The sequence below is a fragment of the Bison bison genome, unplaced genomic scaffold (assembly GCF_000754665.1).
Source record: "Bison bison bison isolate TAMUID 2011002044 unplaced genomic scaffold, Bison_UMD1.0 scf7180017864098, whole genome shotgun sequence".
Taxonomy (NCBI): Eukaryota; Metazoa; Chordata; class Mammalia; order Artiodactyla; family Bovidae; genus Bison; species Bison bison.
The window spans coordinates 5,082,981-5,098,594 of record NW_011494670.1 but is presented as its reverse complement, the minus strand read 5'-3'; the positions used below and the strand labels follow the sequence as shown (position 1 = coordinate 5,098,594).

The 15,614-nt window shown below is 33.4% G+C and overlaps 1 protein-coding gene across 2 annotated transcripts in view; it reads left to right on the top strand.

Moving 5' to 3' along the window:
- KIAA1524 (KIAA1524 ortholog) overlaps positions 1-15,608 on the top strand; it is a 28,164-nt gene extending 12,556 nt beyond the window's left edge. The window contains exons 10-21 of one of the 2 annotated variants that reach the window (XM_010838582.1): positions 46-205; positions 1,442-1,583; positions 2,906-3,005; positions 4,513-4,631; positions 5,846-6,041; positions 6,715-6,789; positions 6,881-6,991; positions 8,374-8,570; positions 10,715-10,828; positions 11,069-11,151; positions 12,103-12,242; positions 13,457-15,608. In XM_010838582.1, the coding sequence (XP_010836884.1) occupies positions 46-205; positions 1,442-1,583; positions 2,906-3,005; positions 4,513-4,631; positions 5,846-6,041; positions 6,715-6,789; positions 6,881-6,991; positions 8,374-8,570; positions 10,715-10,828; positions 11,069-11,151; positions 12,103-12,242; positions 13,457-13,627 (1,608 nt within the window). In that variant the 3' untranslated portion in view covers positions 13,628-15,608. Of the gene's footprint in view, positions 1-45; positions 206-1,441; positions 1,584-2,905; positions 3,006-4,512; positions 4,632-5,845; positions 6,042-6,714; positions 6,790-6,880; positions 6,992-8,373; positions 8,571-10,714; positions 10,829-11,068; positions 11,152-12,017; positions 12,243-13,456 lie in introns of those variants that run through there. The other variant, XM_010838583.1, reaches the window with a different exon arrangement.
- The last annotated feature ends 6 nt before the right edge of the window (positions 15,609-15,614 follow it).

Below are 15,614 nucleotides of genomic sequence, written 5' to 3'. Positions count from 1 at the left end.
TTTTTTTTTTTTTTTTTTAATCTTTGGTGGTGGTGAATTCTCCAGGATGTCATAGATACTGCTAACTGTTCCTCAGCTGACCGTTTTGTGACTCTTCTGCTGCCTACAATCCTTGATCAGCTTCAGTTCACAGAACAAAATCTAGACGAAGCCTTAATAAGGAAAAAATGTGCAAGAATGGTCAAGGCCATTGAAGTTTTGTTAAATATCCTTCAGTTTAACCATGGAAACTAACTGCTTATATTTTTTAGAATTTATTTTCTGCATTTTTACTGTCTTTATGTCTTTCTTTATAATTTTACACCTCTCATGCTTGAATCTGTACAGAATTACTGAACTCAAGTTTAAATTAAAGAACTGATACTCACGGAAAAGTCTCTTAGAAAAAGTTACCTAGACTTTTTTCCCATGTTTTTCTGTATAAAACTTTCAGACATTTTTAGAAATGCTTTTTAAGTTTGGTTTGTACGTTTTTTATCATAATTTGAGGTTAGTAGATACATAAATAACTACCCTGATATTCTCTTTTCATGCTGATTGCTGCCCCTGGATGATGTATGTTGTGATGGACTATATCAGAGAAGAAAAATACATTGGGAGTTATTAATGTAGCTTAGTTTTTCAGCCTGTCAATAAGGATGACATCACACTTACTTATAAAAAAGATAACCTTGTATTTCAGAGCAACAAGAATGTAGTCAATTTTGTCCTGCCCTATAGCAAACTCAACATCTTTTTAATTTCTTCTCTGAACTGCTCCTCCTTAATTTTCTTCTTTCTTGATGGCAGTGATTCTCAATTCTGGCTATGTATTAAAATCATCTGGAGAACATTTAAAAATACTGATGCTTGACTCCTACTTCCAGAGACTAAATAATGTGGAACCTTGGGATGTGAAGGCATATTTGTGACTGTTTAAACTATCCAGGTGATTCTAACATGCAGCCAAAGTTGAAAACCACTGCTGTAAAGGCAGGATTATTTTGCTTGACCTTGAGATACTCTCTAAAATATTTAGGCCTCCTCTCATTGAATAGTACCAAACTTAACCCCTTTTTAATAATAGATATTTAAATTAACTTACAGAGAAATGAGGAAAAAACAAATGAGAAAATAACTTCCTTTATTTCAACAAGTATTTATTGACCCATTGTGAAACCTGTTAATAAAAACTAACATCCAGTGAAAAGCAGATCCTTTCTCTGTTTTACTTTTGAGTCAGAAACTTTGGTGGCAGTCCCATCTCTTGCCACTTGTCAGTCATTTAAACGGCTCTGAGCTCCTAAATTCCTAATCTGTCATTGAGCTAATGTAGCAATAATTACACCAAATTGCAGTGACAAGAATAATTTGTTTGAAATCATCCTAAATGCTGTAAAGTGCTATACAAATATAAGGGGGTTTTTTTGAGAATTTTTTGTTTTTCTTAACAAAACTTAACCTCTGTGTGGAGATGACACTCTAAAAATGCATGTTGCAAAAGTTCTCACTACTATCAAGTGTACCACTCTGATAGAACAACAGTTTACATATGGCAAGATTGATATGGGCTTTGGAACAAAGGTAGCAGATTCTGAATTATGGTGAGTATATGAAATACAAATGGCAAAATGGTAAGTCCAAACTTAATAAAAATCAAAAGATGTAGTAATTCTCATTCATTTTAGAAGATCATCCTTGGGTATGTTCTGTTAACTCAAGATATAGAAGAAAATTAAAAATATATTCATAATGAATTTTTTTTTTAATTTTAAGTCATAGATTATGTGCTTCTGAACAGAGATATTAATATCTGTTATTTGTTTTTCATTGTTTAGGTTTGTTTGTCTTGTTTTAATTTATTGTGATTATCTACGAGTCTTTTATGCTTCGGTGCATTTTTTTCCCCTACAGTTCCTTCCTGACTTTGACTCAGTAATTATTTTATATTTAATTTTATATTTTGAAATGACAAAGCATGAAAAAAACATTTTTATTTCAAAGAAGCCAATCACTGCTGAAAGTTTCTAGTAATAAAGACAACTCTTCTTTAGCATGTTAAGGCTTACAGTTAAATGTGGATTTTCACTGATAGTAATGAGATTATTTTATCCCTGTCCTCCCCTATGAATTAAGTTCATCTAACAAGTGTTTGTTGAGGACCCACTGAATGCTAAACACTATAATTTGTTCCAATTTTCATAAATGTCATAATTGTCAGTGATTATACTCCTCAAGAATAACAATGATCTCTTTTTTACTTTTTTGTACTCCTTTTCAATTAAAAGGCTGTGAAAAACAGCTTAGTATAATTTGTTCAGTAAATGTTAAATACTCTAGATTGCTGAAGGTTGCCCTCTTAGGCTTCCCAGGTGGCGCTAGTGATAAAGAACCCGCCTGCCAGTGCTGGAGACGTTCGAGACGCCGGTTCAGTCCCTGGGTCTGTAAGATCCCCTGGAGGAGGTCATGGCAACCCACTCCAGTATTTTTGCCGGGAGAATCCCATAGACAGAAGAGCCTCATGGGCTACAGTCATAGGGTCACAAAGAGTTGGACACACTGAAACGACAACACCCACACACGCAGAATTGTCCTCTACTGTTCATATTCTAGTGACAAAACTAAGAATTAAATGAGTCCTATTGCTAATACTACTAGTAATTTCAAGCAAAAGTTGAAACATGTTGGTATTTGAGATTAGAAAAAGAAACACTGTCTAAACTTAAACTGTTAATACCAGTTCTCTTTGGATCTTGAGTTATAAGGATGTTGGTCTCTGATATTTTTACTTCTCATGACAAACAGTGGTTAATCTTGAGGTTTAAGAACAAAGGTTTTGAGTTTTTATTTTCTTCAGATTTATGGACAGAAATAAGCTGTAAGCAATTTTTGAGTTATCTAAGTTAAATATGACTTATTCTTAAAGCAAACTTGCTGCTGATGTGATTTTGAAAACTCTTGATTTGATGAACAAACTTAAACAGTTGGTTCCTGGTATGGAAGTAAGCTTCTACAAAATCCTTCAGGTGAGTTTAAACTTTTAAAATATTGAAGTTGATTTATATATAAATGTTTCCTAATATATGTTTCTGTTTTAATAATCTTTAGAAGATTAATGTTTTTCTTAGAACTGGCCATTGGAAAAAATTTGAAAATTGTTCATTGATATAACAATATTCTCACTACAGTTATTTTATAGAGTTTCACAAGGATTAAACCTAAGTGCTTCCTATTCTGAAGTATGGGATATTCATGATAACCGTGCTTCCACAGCCTTTTCCTTTCTTGTGTCATATTTCTGGTTTCTTCATTTGTTTCTATTGGCTTTATGGTAGTGGGGAATGGTATTTATTTTGGAGTGTTTGTTTTTTGTTAAGGTTGATGAGGTAGAGTATTAAGGCAGGAAGAAGACATCTGGAAGAAAAGAACTTGATTGTGAGTGATAATTTGATAACTGTGCAGAAAATAGCTAACTCACCGACTTTATTGACCGTTGTAACTAAACACGAGTTCTAGATGTTTTCCTTGACAGCCACAAAATTTGGCTTATAACAGATATTTAACAAACATGTGTGAATTAAGTTACTGTAATAACACAAATGTCTCCAGTGCCTGTGTAGACAGGGTAGAAGCTAAAACTGGAACCTACTTGTATACTTTGAGAGCACGGGGCTTAAAAGATGGGGTTCGGATTTTGACTCCACCATTTCTTAGTACAGACTTGAGCAAGTTACTTCACCTCTGTGAGCTCGTTTTCTTGATTACAAAGTAGAAATAATGATCCCCCTTCATGGACGAGATATGAAGGGTTACCATGAGGGTTTTGGAGGTAAAAGCCATCTCCTATGGTTCTGTGGCATTAGATTATATTTGAGTACCTATAAAACACTTAACCTTTTTTTTTTTTTTTTTTTTTTTAGTGCTTTTTTTTTTTCCAGTTTTAAATATTTTTATTTTAAAATGTTGATAATTATAAAGAATTTATATTGTAATATTTTTCTCTGTTAGCAACTTACTCAAATTTTAAATTGAGTCACAGTGATTTTATGTCAATAAAAATTTTTTCACAACAGATTTGAGGCTTAAAGTACTAAATGGAAATATTTACTGATATGAAGGACTTATACTTTAAAGTATAATTATTTCATTCACTAAATTAAAATATTGTATGAAATTAATTTGAATTTTATTTTTTTACTTTAATTTGGAAATGATTTACCATTTTTCTTCTAGCCAGTTTTTCTTTTAAATGATAGCTAGAAAAAGAAAACAGTAACTCAAAACATCAATCAGTTGTAGATGATATTTTAAATAAATCAAAACATTTAAGACATGATTTTCTCAGGCACAGTAAAAGCATTCAAAACTTTTGCCAGAGTTTTTTAAACTAACATTAGGTAAAGACTAACAAATACATTCAGACATCAGATAGAAATTTTAGAATTTGCCTAGAATTTTTTATGATTTAGGTCTATTTATTCACCTTACTCTGAAAGACCTGACTTTTTGTTTTCTGGTTTCTGATTTGCATAGGATCCTCGCCTGATTACTCCCTTGGCTTTTGCTTTAACATCAGATAATAGAGAACAAGTGCAGTCTGGATTGGGAATATTATTGGAAGCTTCTCCACTCCCAGATTTTCCTGCATTAGTGTGAGTTATAATCATTTGCAGTATATCTTGTATGGTACTAGAATATCCTGCCAGTTTCTTTAATAGTCTTCAGTATGGACAAATTGGAAAATTAGTGAATTGAAGACTTCATTGTAATAGTAATTCTTCAAATAAAAAAAACTTTCGAACAAATCAGAAGACCAGATGTACACTTATTTAGAAAACAGCTAGATCCATTCAGGTGATTAAATTTATTATTCAGATGCTATACCTGTCTCAACACCTCTGTTTAATGCAGTAGCTTCTGTACTAAGCTTACATCCTACCAATTTAGTTTCTCCATAGAAAGAGCTTTTCCTTCGCAGCTATTTGATTACTAAATCTGAGTATTGCTTTCATTGACTAGATCTGGGTCATTTACCATGGGAAGGATTCCTAAAGAAAAATTCTGTCGTTAAAGAAGGTAGGATAATGGCCAGACAGAATTATCTACTGTACTCATCAGTTTCAACCATTGAGATGATATTTTCAGAAGCAGGGGCAGAATGGTGGTAAGGTTGGTAAGAATAATATTGAGTGAGAAAAGGAAAGGGTAAAGGAAAACTAAAGGCCAGGTGTTATTGCCCATGGTTAGAAGGATGTTCTTACCAATAACAATAACTTTAATTTTTACAAATAATCCATACTCACAAACTAGTTCTAGAGGCTCCAAACCAGAGGTGGAGTTGTCATTGTAAAGGGTTGCAAGTAGAAAAGTTTTCCTCTGGCAAATTTTGGGTATTTCCCCAAATTCTGCCTCATCATCAGATCAGATCAGTCGCTCAGTCGTATCCGACTCTTTGCGACCCTGTGAATCGCAGCATGCCAGGCCTCCCTGTCCATCACCAATTCCCAGAGTTCACTCAGACTCATGTTCATCGAGTCAGTGATGCCATCCAACCATCTCATCCTCTGTCGTCCCCTTCTCTTGCCCCTAATCTCTCCCAGCATCAGAGTCTTTTCCAATGAGTCAACTCTTCGCATGAGGTGGCCAAAGTACTGGAGTTTCAGCTTTAGCATCATTCCTTCCAAAGAAATCCCAGGGCTGATGATCATCAGAATGGACTGGTTGGAGTCCAAGATTATTTCAGAAATATTTGAAGACTTAATTCTCAAAAGACCCATTCTAAATAAGTCCTTAGTTCTATACTAACTCTGCCTTTTGCTCTATTTTCGTATAATTATTTCTCTTTTTTATTTTGATTCCCACTCAGACTTGGAGAAAGTATAGCAGCAAACAATGCCTATAGACAACAGGAAACAGAACATATGCCTAGAAGAGTGCCTTTGCAGTCATTAAATCACAGTTTTCCAACATCAGTAAAATGTTTAACTCCTCCACTTTTGAAAGATAGAGTTCCTGGATTGAACATTGAGGAATTAATAGAGAAACTTCAATCTGGAGTTGTGGTGAGTGATAAATAGCCATGAAAAGTGGGATTCTGCCTGGTCATACCAACTAAAGTGAAAGTGAAAGTCACTCAGTCATGTCCAACTCTTTGTGACTCCACGGACTGTACAGTCCATGGAATTCTCTAAGCCAGAATACTGGAGTGGGTAGCTTTTCCCTTCTCCAGGGGATCTTCCCAACCTAGGGATCAAACCCAGGTCTCCTGCATTGCAGGTAGATTCTTTACCAGCTGAGCCACAACATACCTGCTAAATATCAACTCATATTATAACATTTACTTAAGCAACCTTAGAGATTTGATCATTGAAACATTATTTAATATAAAAAGTAGCAATATTCTGGAAAGTTTGGAAAGGGGAAAAACTCAGTCATAAAATTCCAGTGTTTTAATACAGCTATAAATTTTCTCTTAGTCTTCCCATACGAGCCTACCTTCCTACCCCCCTACCCCCATCACCCCCAGTTTAAATGTACTTTAAATTCCCACAAGCAGATCACCAAGATATTCTTCTGCAATAGTCAGGTTAATGGAATGTTTGTGACCTGCCTCATATGACATCCTTTTTTTCCCTTTGTTATTGAGTTTCAATTATTTGGTTTTGGTAGGTGTTTTCGTTTTTTTTTTAATTGAGTGCTAATGATTTCTGATTTTTTTTACTTTATTAAAACCAGGTAAAGGATCAGATTAATGATGTGAGACTATCTGACATAATGGATGTGTATGAGATGAAACTATCCACATTAGCTGTGAGTACAACCGTATTTTAATTATGTATATCAATTAAACCCTAAGAGATATTTTCCAGCAAATGAAGATTTATGATATGTTTTCTTACAGTCCAAAGAAAGCAGGCTACAGGATCTCTTAGAAGCAAAAGCTCTAGCCCTTGCACAGGCTGATAGACTGATTGCTCAGTATCGCTGTCAAAGAACTCAAGCTGAGACTGAGGTGTGTACAATATAAAGACATCTGATTAGTAGAAAAATAAATAAATAGAACATGTACAAAATATTAGTTTTACCTTCATTACTCTGATTGAAGTAAGTTATCCTTAGCATTTGGCACAAATACTTCCTCTGTCTTAAGACTATCTCCCCTTTAATTTTGGTTACACAGTTATCTTTTTTCTACCTTAATGTATATTATTTTCCTAAATCTTTTTTTATCTACTCATCCTTTAAATGTTGAGTGGGATTATGTTCTAAGCCCTTTTCCTTTATTTAGGTGATTCATGGTTTCTACTTATTACCAGAATGTTAATTCACCAAATTTTTTATGCTGAGCCAGATCCTTTTCCTTAAGCACTAAGTATCTTCTGTGTAGCTCCATTTAAATACACAGCAAATACTTCAGACTCAATAGAACCAGTAATGAACTCATCACCCTCGCTTTTTAAAAAATGTATTCTTTATTACGTATTCCCTGTACTATTCTTAGAGTTTTCCAAACAAGAAATCTGGAAATCATAGTTTACCTTCTGTAGTCATTCATTCATCACGTTCAGTTGATTCTACTTTCTACATAATACTTTTTGCCTTGTCTCTGTTCTTATGGCTGTTTATCACAGGCCAGGTCCTTTTTATTTTTTCACATGAATGACAGCAGTCTCTAATTAGTCTTCCTACTTGAGTCTAGTACCCTCGTCTCATCCACCCTCTACATACAGTCACTGGCTGTGTTTGGATCTACCCATCCTCTTTGCTTTTCCTTCACAGTCATACCTGAGGCAGTACTCTGATCCTATATACTCCTTTACCGAATATCCTTCAGTGTCTCACCTTTTAGCTCAGAAGAGAATTTAAATTCCTAAGAACTTACTGCACAGGGATTTTAACTACTTCTCATTCCCCATCTCCTTGCACTTCTTTGCGTTCTTTCCAGTTAAATAAATATATTAGATTGCTTTGCAGTTTCTGAAACTTGACATACTTCTATGTTTTCCTGCCCTTGCACTTGCTCTTCTGTATCTGGAATACCTTTTCCTCTCTTCTCTTTTAATAATCCTTTAGATTATTAAATCTATTAAATAAATTAAATCTATTAAAAGCTTCCTCCATTTCCCAGGAAGCTTTTCTCTGGTCTTCTGTTGCCCACACTTTTGGTGACCCTTCCTCCCCGTGCTGCCTTTTTTAGAGTACTTCTCACACTGTGTGAAAATTGTATGACCCCACTGTCACCCTTGATGATGTTCGAGGGGAAAATTTTTCCTCTTTCACTATAGACTGGCCTAATAATTGACAATAAACAGATTTATTTCATTAATTTTTTAAATTATAGAAACTGAGCATATTATATAAATGATAGTAGAAAAGTATTCCATTTTCTTTTAGGCTCGGACACTTGCTAATATGTTGAGAGAAGTTGAAAGAAAAAATGAAGAGCTTGCTGTGTTGCTGAAGTCACAGCAGGTTGAATCGGAAAGAGCCCAGAGTGATATTGAGCATCTCTTTCAACATAATAGGAAGTTAGAGTCTGTGGCTGAAGAACATGAAGTTCTGACAAAATCCTACATGGAACTTCTTCAGAGGTAAATTAATAAAGTAAAAATTCCTGTGTAAAGTTAGAATTTAGAATGAACACACAGCATTTCTCTTCTCTGTCCCTAAAGTTCTTTTCTGAACATTCATATGTTCTAATAATACTGTTAATATAAGATACGTAGTTAGCAAGAAACTTATGTCATAGTGAAATGAAGTATCGCTTACTCAAATTCAGTACCACAGTTGGAAACAGAATATAAGTGTCTCTTTCCAGTTTCATTTATTCAGTCATCAGTCATCTGGGATCTTAGCGCCACAAGGACAAATTTGACCTGTTTTATTCCCTGACAGATCTCTAGAGCCTAGAACAGTGCTTGATGCATGGTTAGGCACAGCGTAAGTAATTGTTGAATGACCTTAGTTGTCACAATTCATACTAGGTTGAACCATATGAATTGGCCATTTCTGCAGATCGAAAGTGGTTGAATATTAACAGTTGTCATATCATCAGCCTAATAGCATAGAAATTTGGATGTTAGTATTTAACTCACCTTGGAATTTGTAGTCAGTATTTCTCTTTAAAGTCCTTGAGTGTAGTTTACTTATATGTATGACTATATCTGGAAGATAAATTCTTACAGGTGAATTGCTGGTTTAAAGGGTATGTGCTTTTAAATTTTTGATTGATTGTCCAGTTTACCTTCAGAAAGGCTATGCCAATGCCAATTTATACACTCACTAACAAAGTATGAGAGTGATTATTCCCCCCCTTGTCACTTTTTATCTTTTAAGCCAGTTTTAACTTATAAATTATAAGGAAGATCAGTAATAGTTATTTACTTCTGCCAAACAAAAATTACACTCTAGTTAACTTGTTTCTTGTTTTTCTTTATATATACTTTAAGATAGGTTAAGACTTGAAAAAATGTCCTTCTTTCTCTGGTATTAATATAGAGATACAGAAAAATTTAACTTTACAAGGTCCATGTGCTTATTTTATTTTTTTAACTTCTTTTTTTTTTTTTAGCAAGATAATGTTTCTTTTTATTTTGGCCTCACTGTGCAGCATGCAGGATCTAGTTCCCTGAGCAGGAATTGAACCAGTGCCCCTGCATAGAAAGCACAGTTTCTTTACCAGTGTGCCACCTGGGAAGCCCTTATTTTATTTGCCCATCAATAAAAATGAAGGGTGGAAATGTATAGCATCTACAAAATTTGTGAGGACATGGTGATTTTTAAATAGGATATTCTCCTCCAGCAACTTTAAGTCTGATTGTTTGAGGCAGCCCTGATAATGTGGACTATTAGTGTTCAGTTAGAGTGTAAAAGAAAGTAGGCAGTGGTCCAAGAGAAAATGGGCTTTCTAGGATTTGCTTATGTTCCAGATAGTGAGGGGTGGGCCAGAAAGTGAAACTCCAGCCTTGAGGGGCAGGTGGATAACAAATGAAGCTGGCTGGGAAAGTTTGTTTGTAATGATAGGGATACCTCAAGGCATTCAAATTTCAGAATTTTACAAACTCTCTGTGGGATAAATAAAACTTCTGCTGGCCACATTTGGCCAATGCACCCGTTTTGTTTATCCTCTGAAAGGACATTTTATCCTTAAGATAGTTGGGTGTCAAAGTATCACTTTGGAAAGGATTTTTTATATGTTTACCTTACAGGTAAAATAAGCACAGCACTATATGATGCAGAACTATAAAGAGGCAAGAGAAACTTAAAATCTTCAACCACTTAATTCATTAATTTGATGTTTTTCCTTGAACATGTATTATGCCCAACAGGCTAGTGATGATAGGTGTAAGTTTAATTTTTTTGTTGTTTTTAATACCTTATCCTTTAAGAGAAATTGTTTCAGTTTCTGGGCTTGACTATAAAGAAAAAGACATGTATTTTATATTAATAGCAAATTTTGTAGTGTAGCATTCTGTAAATAAAGCTGTTTATCAATAAATATGAAGTTAACGTCCCACATGTTTCCATTTCATAGTAATTTTTTACTTCTTCATCAGCCAAAACATATCTTTATTGTCTTTTACAGTTAACCTAACTGTTTATGTCTTGCTTGTTCACATAGCATTCCTCCTCTTCTGCAGTATATGCAATTTAGTCAGAAGAGGTAGTAAAGAAGACACTCAGTTTCTTTTTCTCTGTGTTTTCCTCTACTAAAAGTATCTCCTTGTCTTTTCAGGAATGAAACTGCTGAAAAGAAGAACAAAGATTTACAGGTCACTTGTGATTCTCTAAGTAAACAAATTGAGACTGTGAAAAAGCTGAATGAGTCACTCAAGCAGCAAAATGAAAAGTAAAATTTACAGTTTTTAATTATTTGGATTTTTCAAAAAGAATGATTCCCTATATATAGAACATTATTTTTTATATCTAAAATTAATAGAATTATTACTTATAGATATAAAGTACATATTTGGCAGAATTTTAAGAGTGATTACTAGTCTTAGAAATTTCTTCTTAAAATACTTGTTGGAGAGAAAAAGAAATTATATGGTTCACTAATGTTTTCTTCTGTATTGTCTTATAACTTCAGAACTATTGCCCAATTGATAGAGAAAGAAGAACAGAGAAAAGAAGTACAGAACCAACTAGTAGACAGAGAGTGTAAGCTAGCAAGTAAGTAACTTGTTTAATAAATTATCTATATTTTAATAAATCTTATGTTGGAAGAAAATCAAAGCATGAGTGGTTTTTAGTTTGCTGTTTCATTTTCTACTTCTCTCATTTTTTTTAATCCTTAAGTCATATCTTAAAAGTTCTCCTTTTCTTGCCACAAAGCAGTTTAGTTAGACTAAAAAAGCAATACATTTTTTCTGAAATCAGGAGTTATAGGAAATGATTGCCCTTTTTAAAATAAAAATTTTTTTAAAGAAAATAACAGCAGGTGGCAGTGCTAGGTAACTTATAGTTGCTAGCTTCTCAATGGTAGTAACTCTAAAGTGATCTACAAAAATGTTTTTGTTCTGACTCACTTGCCTTAACGCACAGAAATCTACCTATATAATTGTTCATAATTTTCTCTTACCCTTTCTTTTCTAACCCTTAAACTCTATAAGGATTATCCTTCCCCTCAGTACTATATGTTGTATTTAGAACAGAGGAAAAGGGAAAGACATGGTAACATTTTCTATAGAATCCTGGACTTCCCTTGTAGCTCAGTTGGTAAAGAATCTGCCTGCAATGCAGGAGACCTGGGTTCACTTCCTGGGTTGGGAAGATCCCATAAAGAAGGAAATGAAAACCTACTCCAGTATTGCCTGGAGAATCTCATGGACCAGAGAAGCCTGGCAGGCTACTGTGGGGTCGCAAGAGTTGGACACAACTTAGCGACTAAACCACCACCGTAGAATCCTGGCATAGGAGAAAAGTCTCGTGATTTTTTTTTTTAATTCATCAAATGCTATATAACTTATATGTAGCAAGATGTTTCTTTTTTCTTTGTAATTGTCTTTTATAACATAATAGCTTCTAAACCTTTTCAGGGTAATGTCAGTGTAGGACCTTTGAATATAACGCTGACTGTTTGTTTTAAGACCTTTGAGTATAAAGCTGACTATTTGCTTTAAGACCTAGAACAAAAAATAAAAGTACAGGAAGAAAAGATTAAAGTCTTACAAAGAGAAAAAGAAGACAAAGAGGAAACCATTGGTGTCCTTAGAAAAGAATTAAATAGAACAGATCAGATAAGAAAAGAATTGAGCATTAAGGTAAGAATCTACTGCATTCTGATTTGCAATGAAATGATAAAATCTTATTTTGTGAAAAAAGGTAAATCTGTATAAATTAGTGTTCTGTTTCTTCAGTAATTTTGCTTAGAAGATACCAGAAGCTCAAATTGATTGGACAGACAGTTGTTTGTTATGAGGACTATCATAGTGTGAAAACTTGTATTTTCTAAAATTGTTACACATTGATTAAATGTATACTGTGTTCCAGCACTTGCTGCTTTCAAGAGGGTAAAGAATACAGAAGGAGATTCTCAGTTCATAATGGCATGTACAGATAGCTACCTGTATATATATAACCGTATCTCTTTGCTTACAAGGCTGGTCATAATAATAGAAGTTTGTATATATGTAAAATTTCATAATTTACAAAGGACTCTGAAATATTTTTCTTAATCTTTCTCACTTTAATAAATATACTAATATATAAGTATTTATAAATATTTTCATCCTACAAATGAAACTGAGTCTTAAGTTACTTGCTCAAGGTTGTCACATAGCTATGTGAAATAGTAGGCATATATTCTAAGTTCATTGCTCTTTCTACATTATGATTGTTTGAGTGTGGGCTATTTAGGTGGCTCAGACAGGAAAGAATCTGCCTGCAATGTAGGAGACACAGGTTCAATCCCTGGATCGGGAAGATCCCCTGGAGAAGGGAATGGCTAACCATTCCAGTATTCTTGCCTGGAAAATCCCATGGACAAAGAAGCCTGGCAGGCTACAGTCCATGAAGTCACAAAGAGTCACACACAACTGAGTGACTAACAATTTCACTGAGTGTGGTAGCTATGAATAATGCTTTCTGGACCATCTACTACAAGGAAGATGAGAACAGACCAAGATTAAAAAGACTGAACAACTACAGAATATAAGTGACAGGAGAGGCATACAAGTTAGCTTTAATATGTTTATCTTAATAGTAATTCTAAATAGTAAATATGTAGTATTTTCTGCAGAAGTCCAGGCTTAAAAAGACAAATTGAATCATGTCTTCCCAGTTTGTTTACTATTGTTTAACAGTTAACAGATCTTAAACTTAGCATATAATTGTTAAGTAAAGCATATTACATTAATGTGCCTTGATATGGTTGTCTTACAAATAAAACATAAGGACATCCTAAAGCAGGTTTCTGTGAAGAGAAAACATGCTAAGTTGTTTTCTTCAATTTCTCTCTCCCACCCCCTTTTTTCAGGCTTCCTCCCTGGAAGTTCAAAAGGCTCAGTTAGAAGGTCGTTTGGAAGAGAAAGAGTCCCTGGTAAAACTTCAGCAAGAGGAGTTAAACAAACATTCTCATATGATAGCAATGATCCACAGTCTAAGTGGTGGGAAAATAAATCCAGAAACTGTGAATCTCAGTATATAGACACTATGTGTTTATCTACTGGCAGGGTTGGGGAGGAAAGCTAATCTGTGACTCCAAAAGAGCAAATTATTATCTAATTATTAGTAAAGAACCTGATCTGACACATGTTTTTATTTGGTCTTAAATTTTTACTTCCTGTTTCTATATTTTACTGCTTAAAACTTACTTTAGTTCTTCAGAATATTCTTCTTAACCTTCCTTATTTTTTCTAAAGTTTTTTTTTTTTTCCCCTTTTCCTTAGTTGCTTTCCACTGTCTTCTGCTTGTTTATTCTCATTTGTGATTAGGTTTTTAAAATCAGGCATCAGTGAACTTTTCTTTCTCCTTTTATTGAAATATAGTTGACACATAGCACTGTATAAATTTAAGATATACAACATAATAATTTGCCTTATGAGCTGATGACCATAATAGGTTTAGTGAACATCCGTTGTCTTACATAAAAACAACATTAAAGAAACAGAAAAGTTGTTTTTCCTTGTGAAGATAACTTAGGATTTACTCTCTTAACAACTTTAATATGTAAGTCAAAGAAAGCAGTGTAAATTGTCTTTATCATGCTGTATGTTACATCTTCAGTACTTACTTACCTAAAGCTGGAAATGTGTACCCTTTGATCACCTTCATCTGAGTCTCCCTTCACCCCCATTCAGTGAATTTAAAATAACTTTATTACTGCATGTAAAATGTAGTAAGATACATGGTGTAAGTTCTAAATTTTTAAAAAATACAGTGAATATTTGTAGAAATAATGTATAAATATTAAAAAATAGCTGTTGTATTAAGTGACTATATTGTCACATAAAAACCTGTAGTAACTTAAAGAATTATTTATGGATACCTTTAGTTTTATTCTTTAAAATGTTACATGTTCACCCACCAGTATCATTTTCAGTCAGTTATGAATTTCTTATTAACATACAGATAACTTGGATTCTACCTTTGCCACATTATTTGTTAATTCTGAAGTAAATTTCATTTAATATATCATCTTTTATTTAAATAGTTTTACATTAGGCCATTTAATTTTAAAGCATAACTTTATCCTCATTCATGTATTTCTTTTATACAAGGGAATTTTTTAGTACTTTATTTTGAATTGAATGTTTTAAGTAGTCTTTAAGAAGAATTTGTATATTTGTATTTTGGTTGATTTTATTGCTATGCTATTACAACCATTGATTTTATTTGGTGTATTCCTCACTATTTGTATCTCTATTTGACTTAGGTAAACTTAGATTTACTTCTGTTTTTTAACCATTGTATGTCTGGATTTATATTTAGAAAATACATTTTTTGTAATTCACTAGTTACACTAAACAATATCAAACTAATAAGTTTCATATGTTTGTATGCATTTTGTACAGTTCTGAAAATTTTTCAAAAAGCATCGTGTCATATATTACATTTTAAGTTGCTACGCATTCCTTAAGGGGCATATTCTATTCAAGATACTGAGCCTAGCCCAGTGCTACCCAGTAGAATTTTTGTGATGATGGAAGTGTTCTTTGTCTGCACTATACAGTACTGTGGCCTTGAGCCACGTGTGGTTAATGAGCACTTACAATGTGTCTAGTGCAGTGGAAGAATTGAATTCTTAATTTTATTTAATTGATTGTAACTTTAATTTCCATCCAACTGCACAGTTCAGATCTAGTCTATTCTTGCAAGTATGCGTTTATTTAAGCCACTCAATTTGCCTATTCTTAAAAGCCTGTGTAGGCAGAGACTGCATGTATTTTTCAGCCTTTTTTTTTAATACAGTAGTTTTAATCTATTAATCTCTTCTCTCTAAAGAAAAAAAACCCATATTTCAGATTTAACGGTGAGTACTAATTGTCATCCATCTTCATTTCTGTTTTTTCCTAGTCTTTCTGTCTCTTATAGCATCTTTCATATTCCTATTGTTTGTCTTAACCTTAGTGTATTGGATACTTTTTTTTTTTTTTTTTTGCTTTTTGGTTCTGTATACACCTCAATCAAAAACC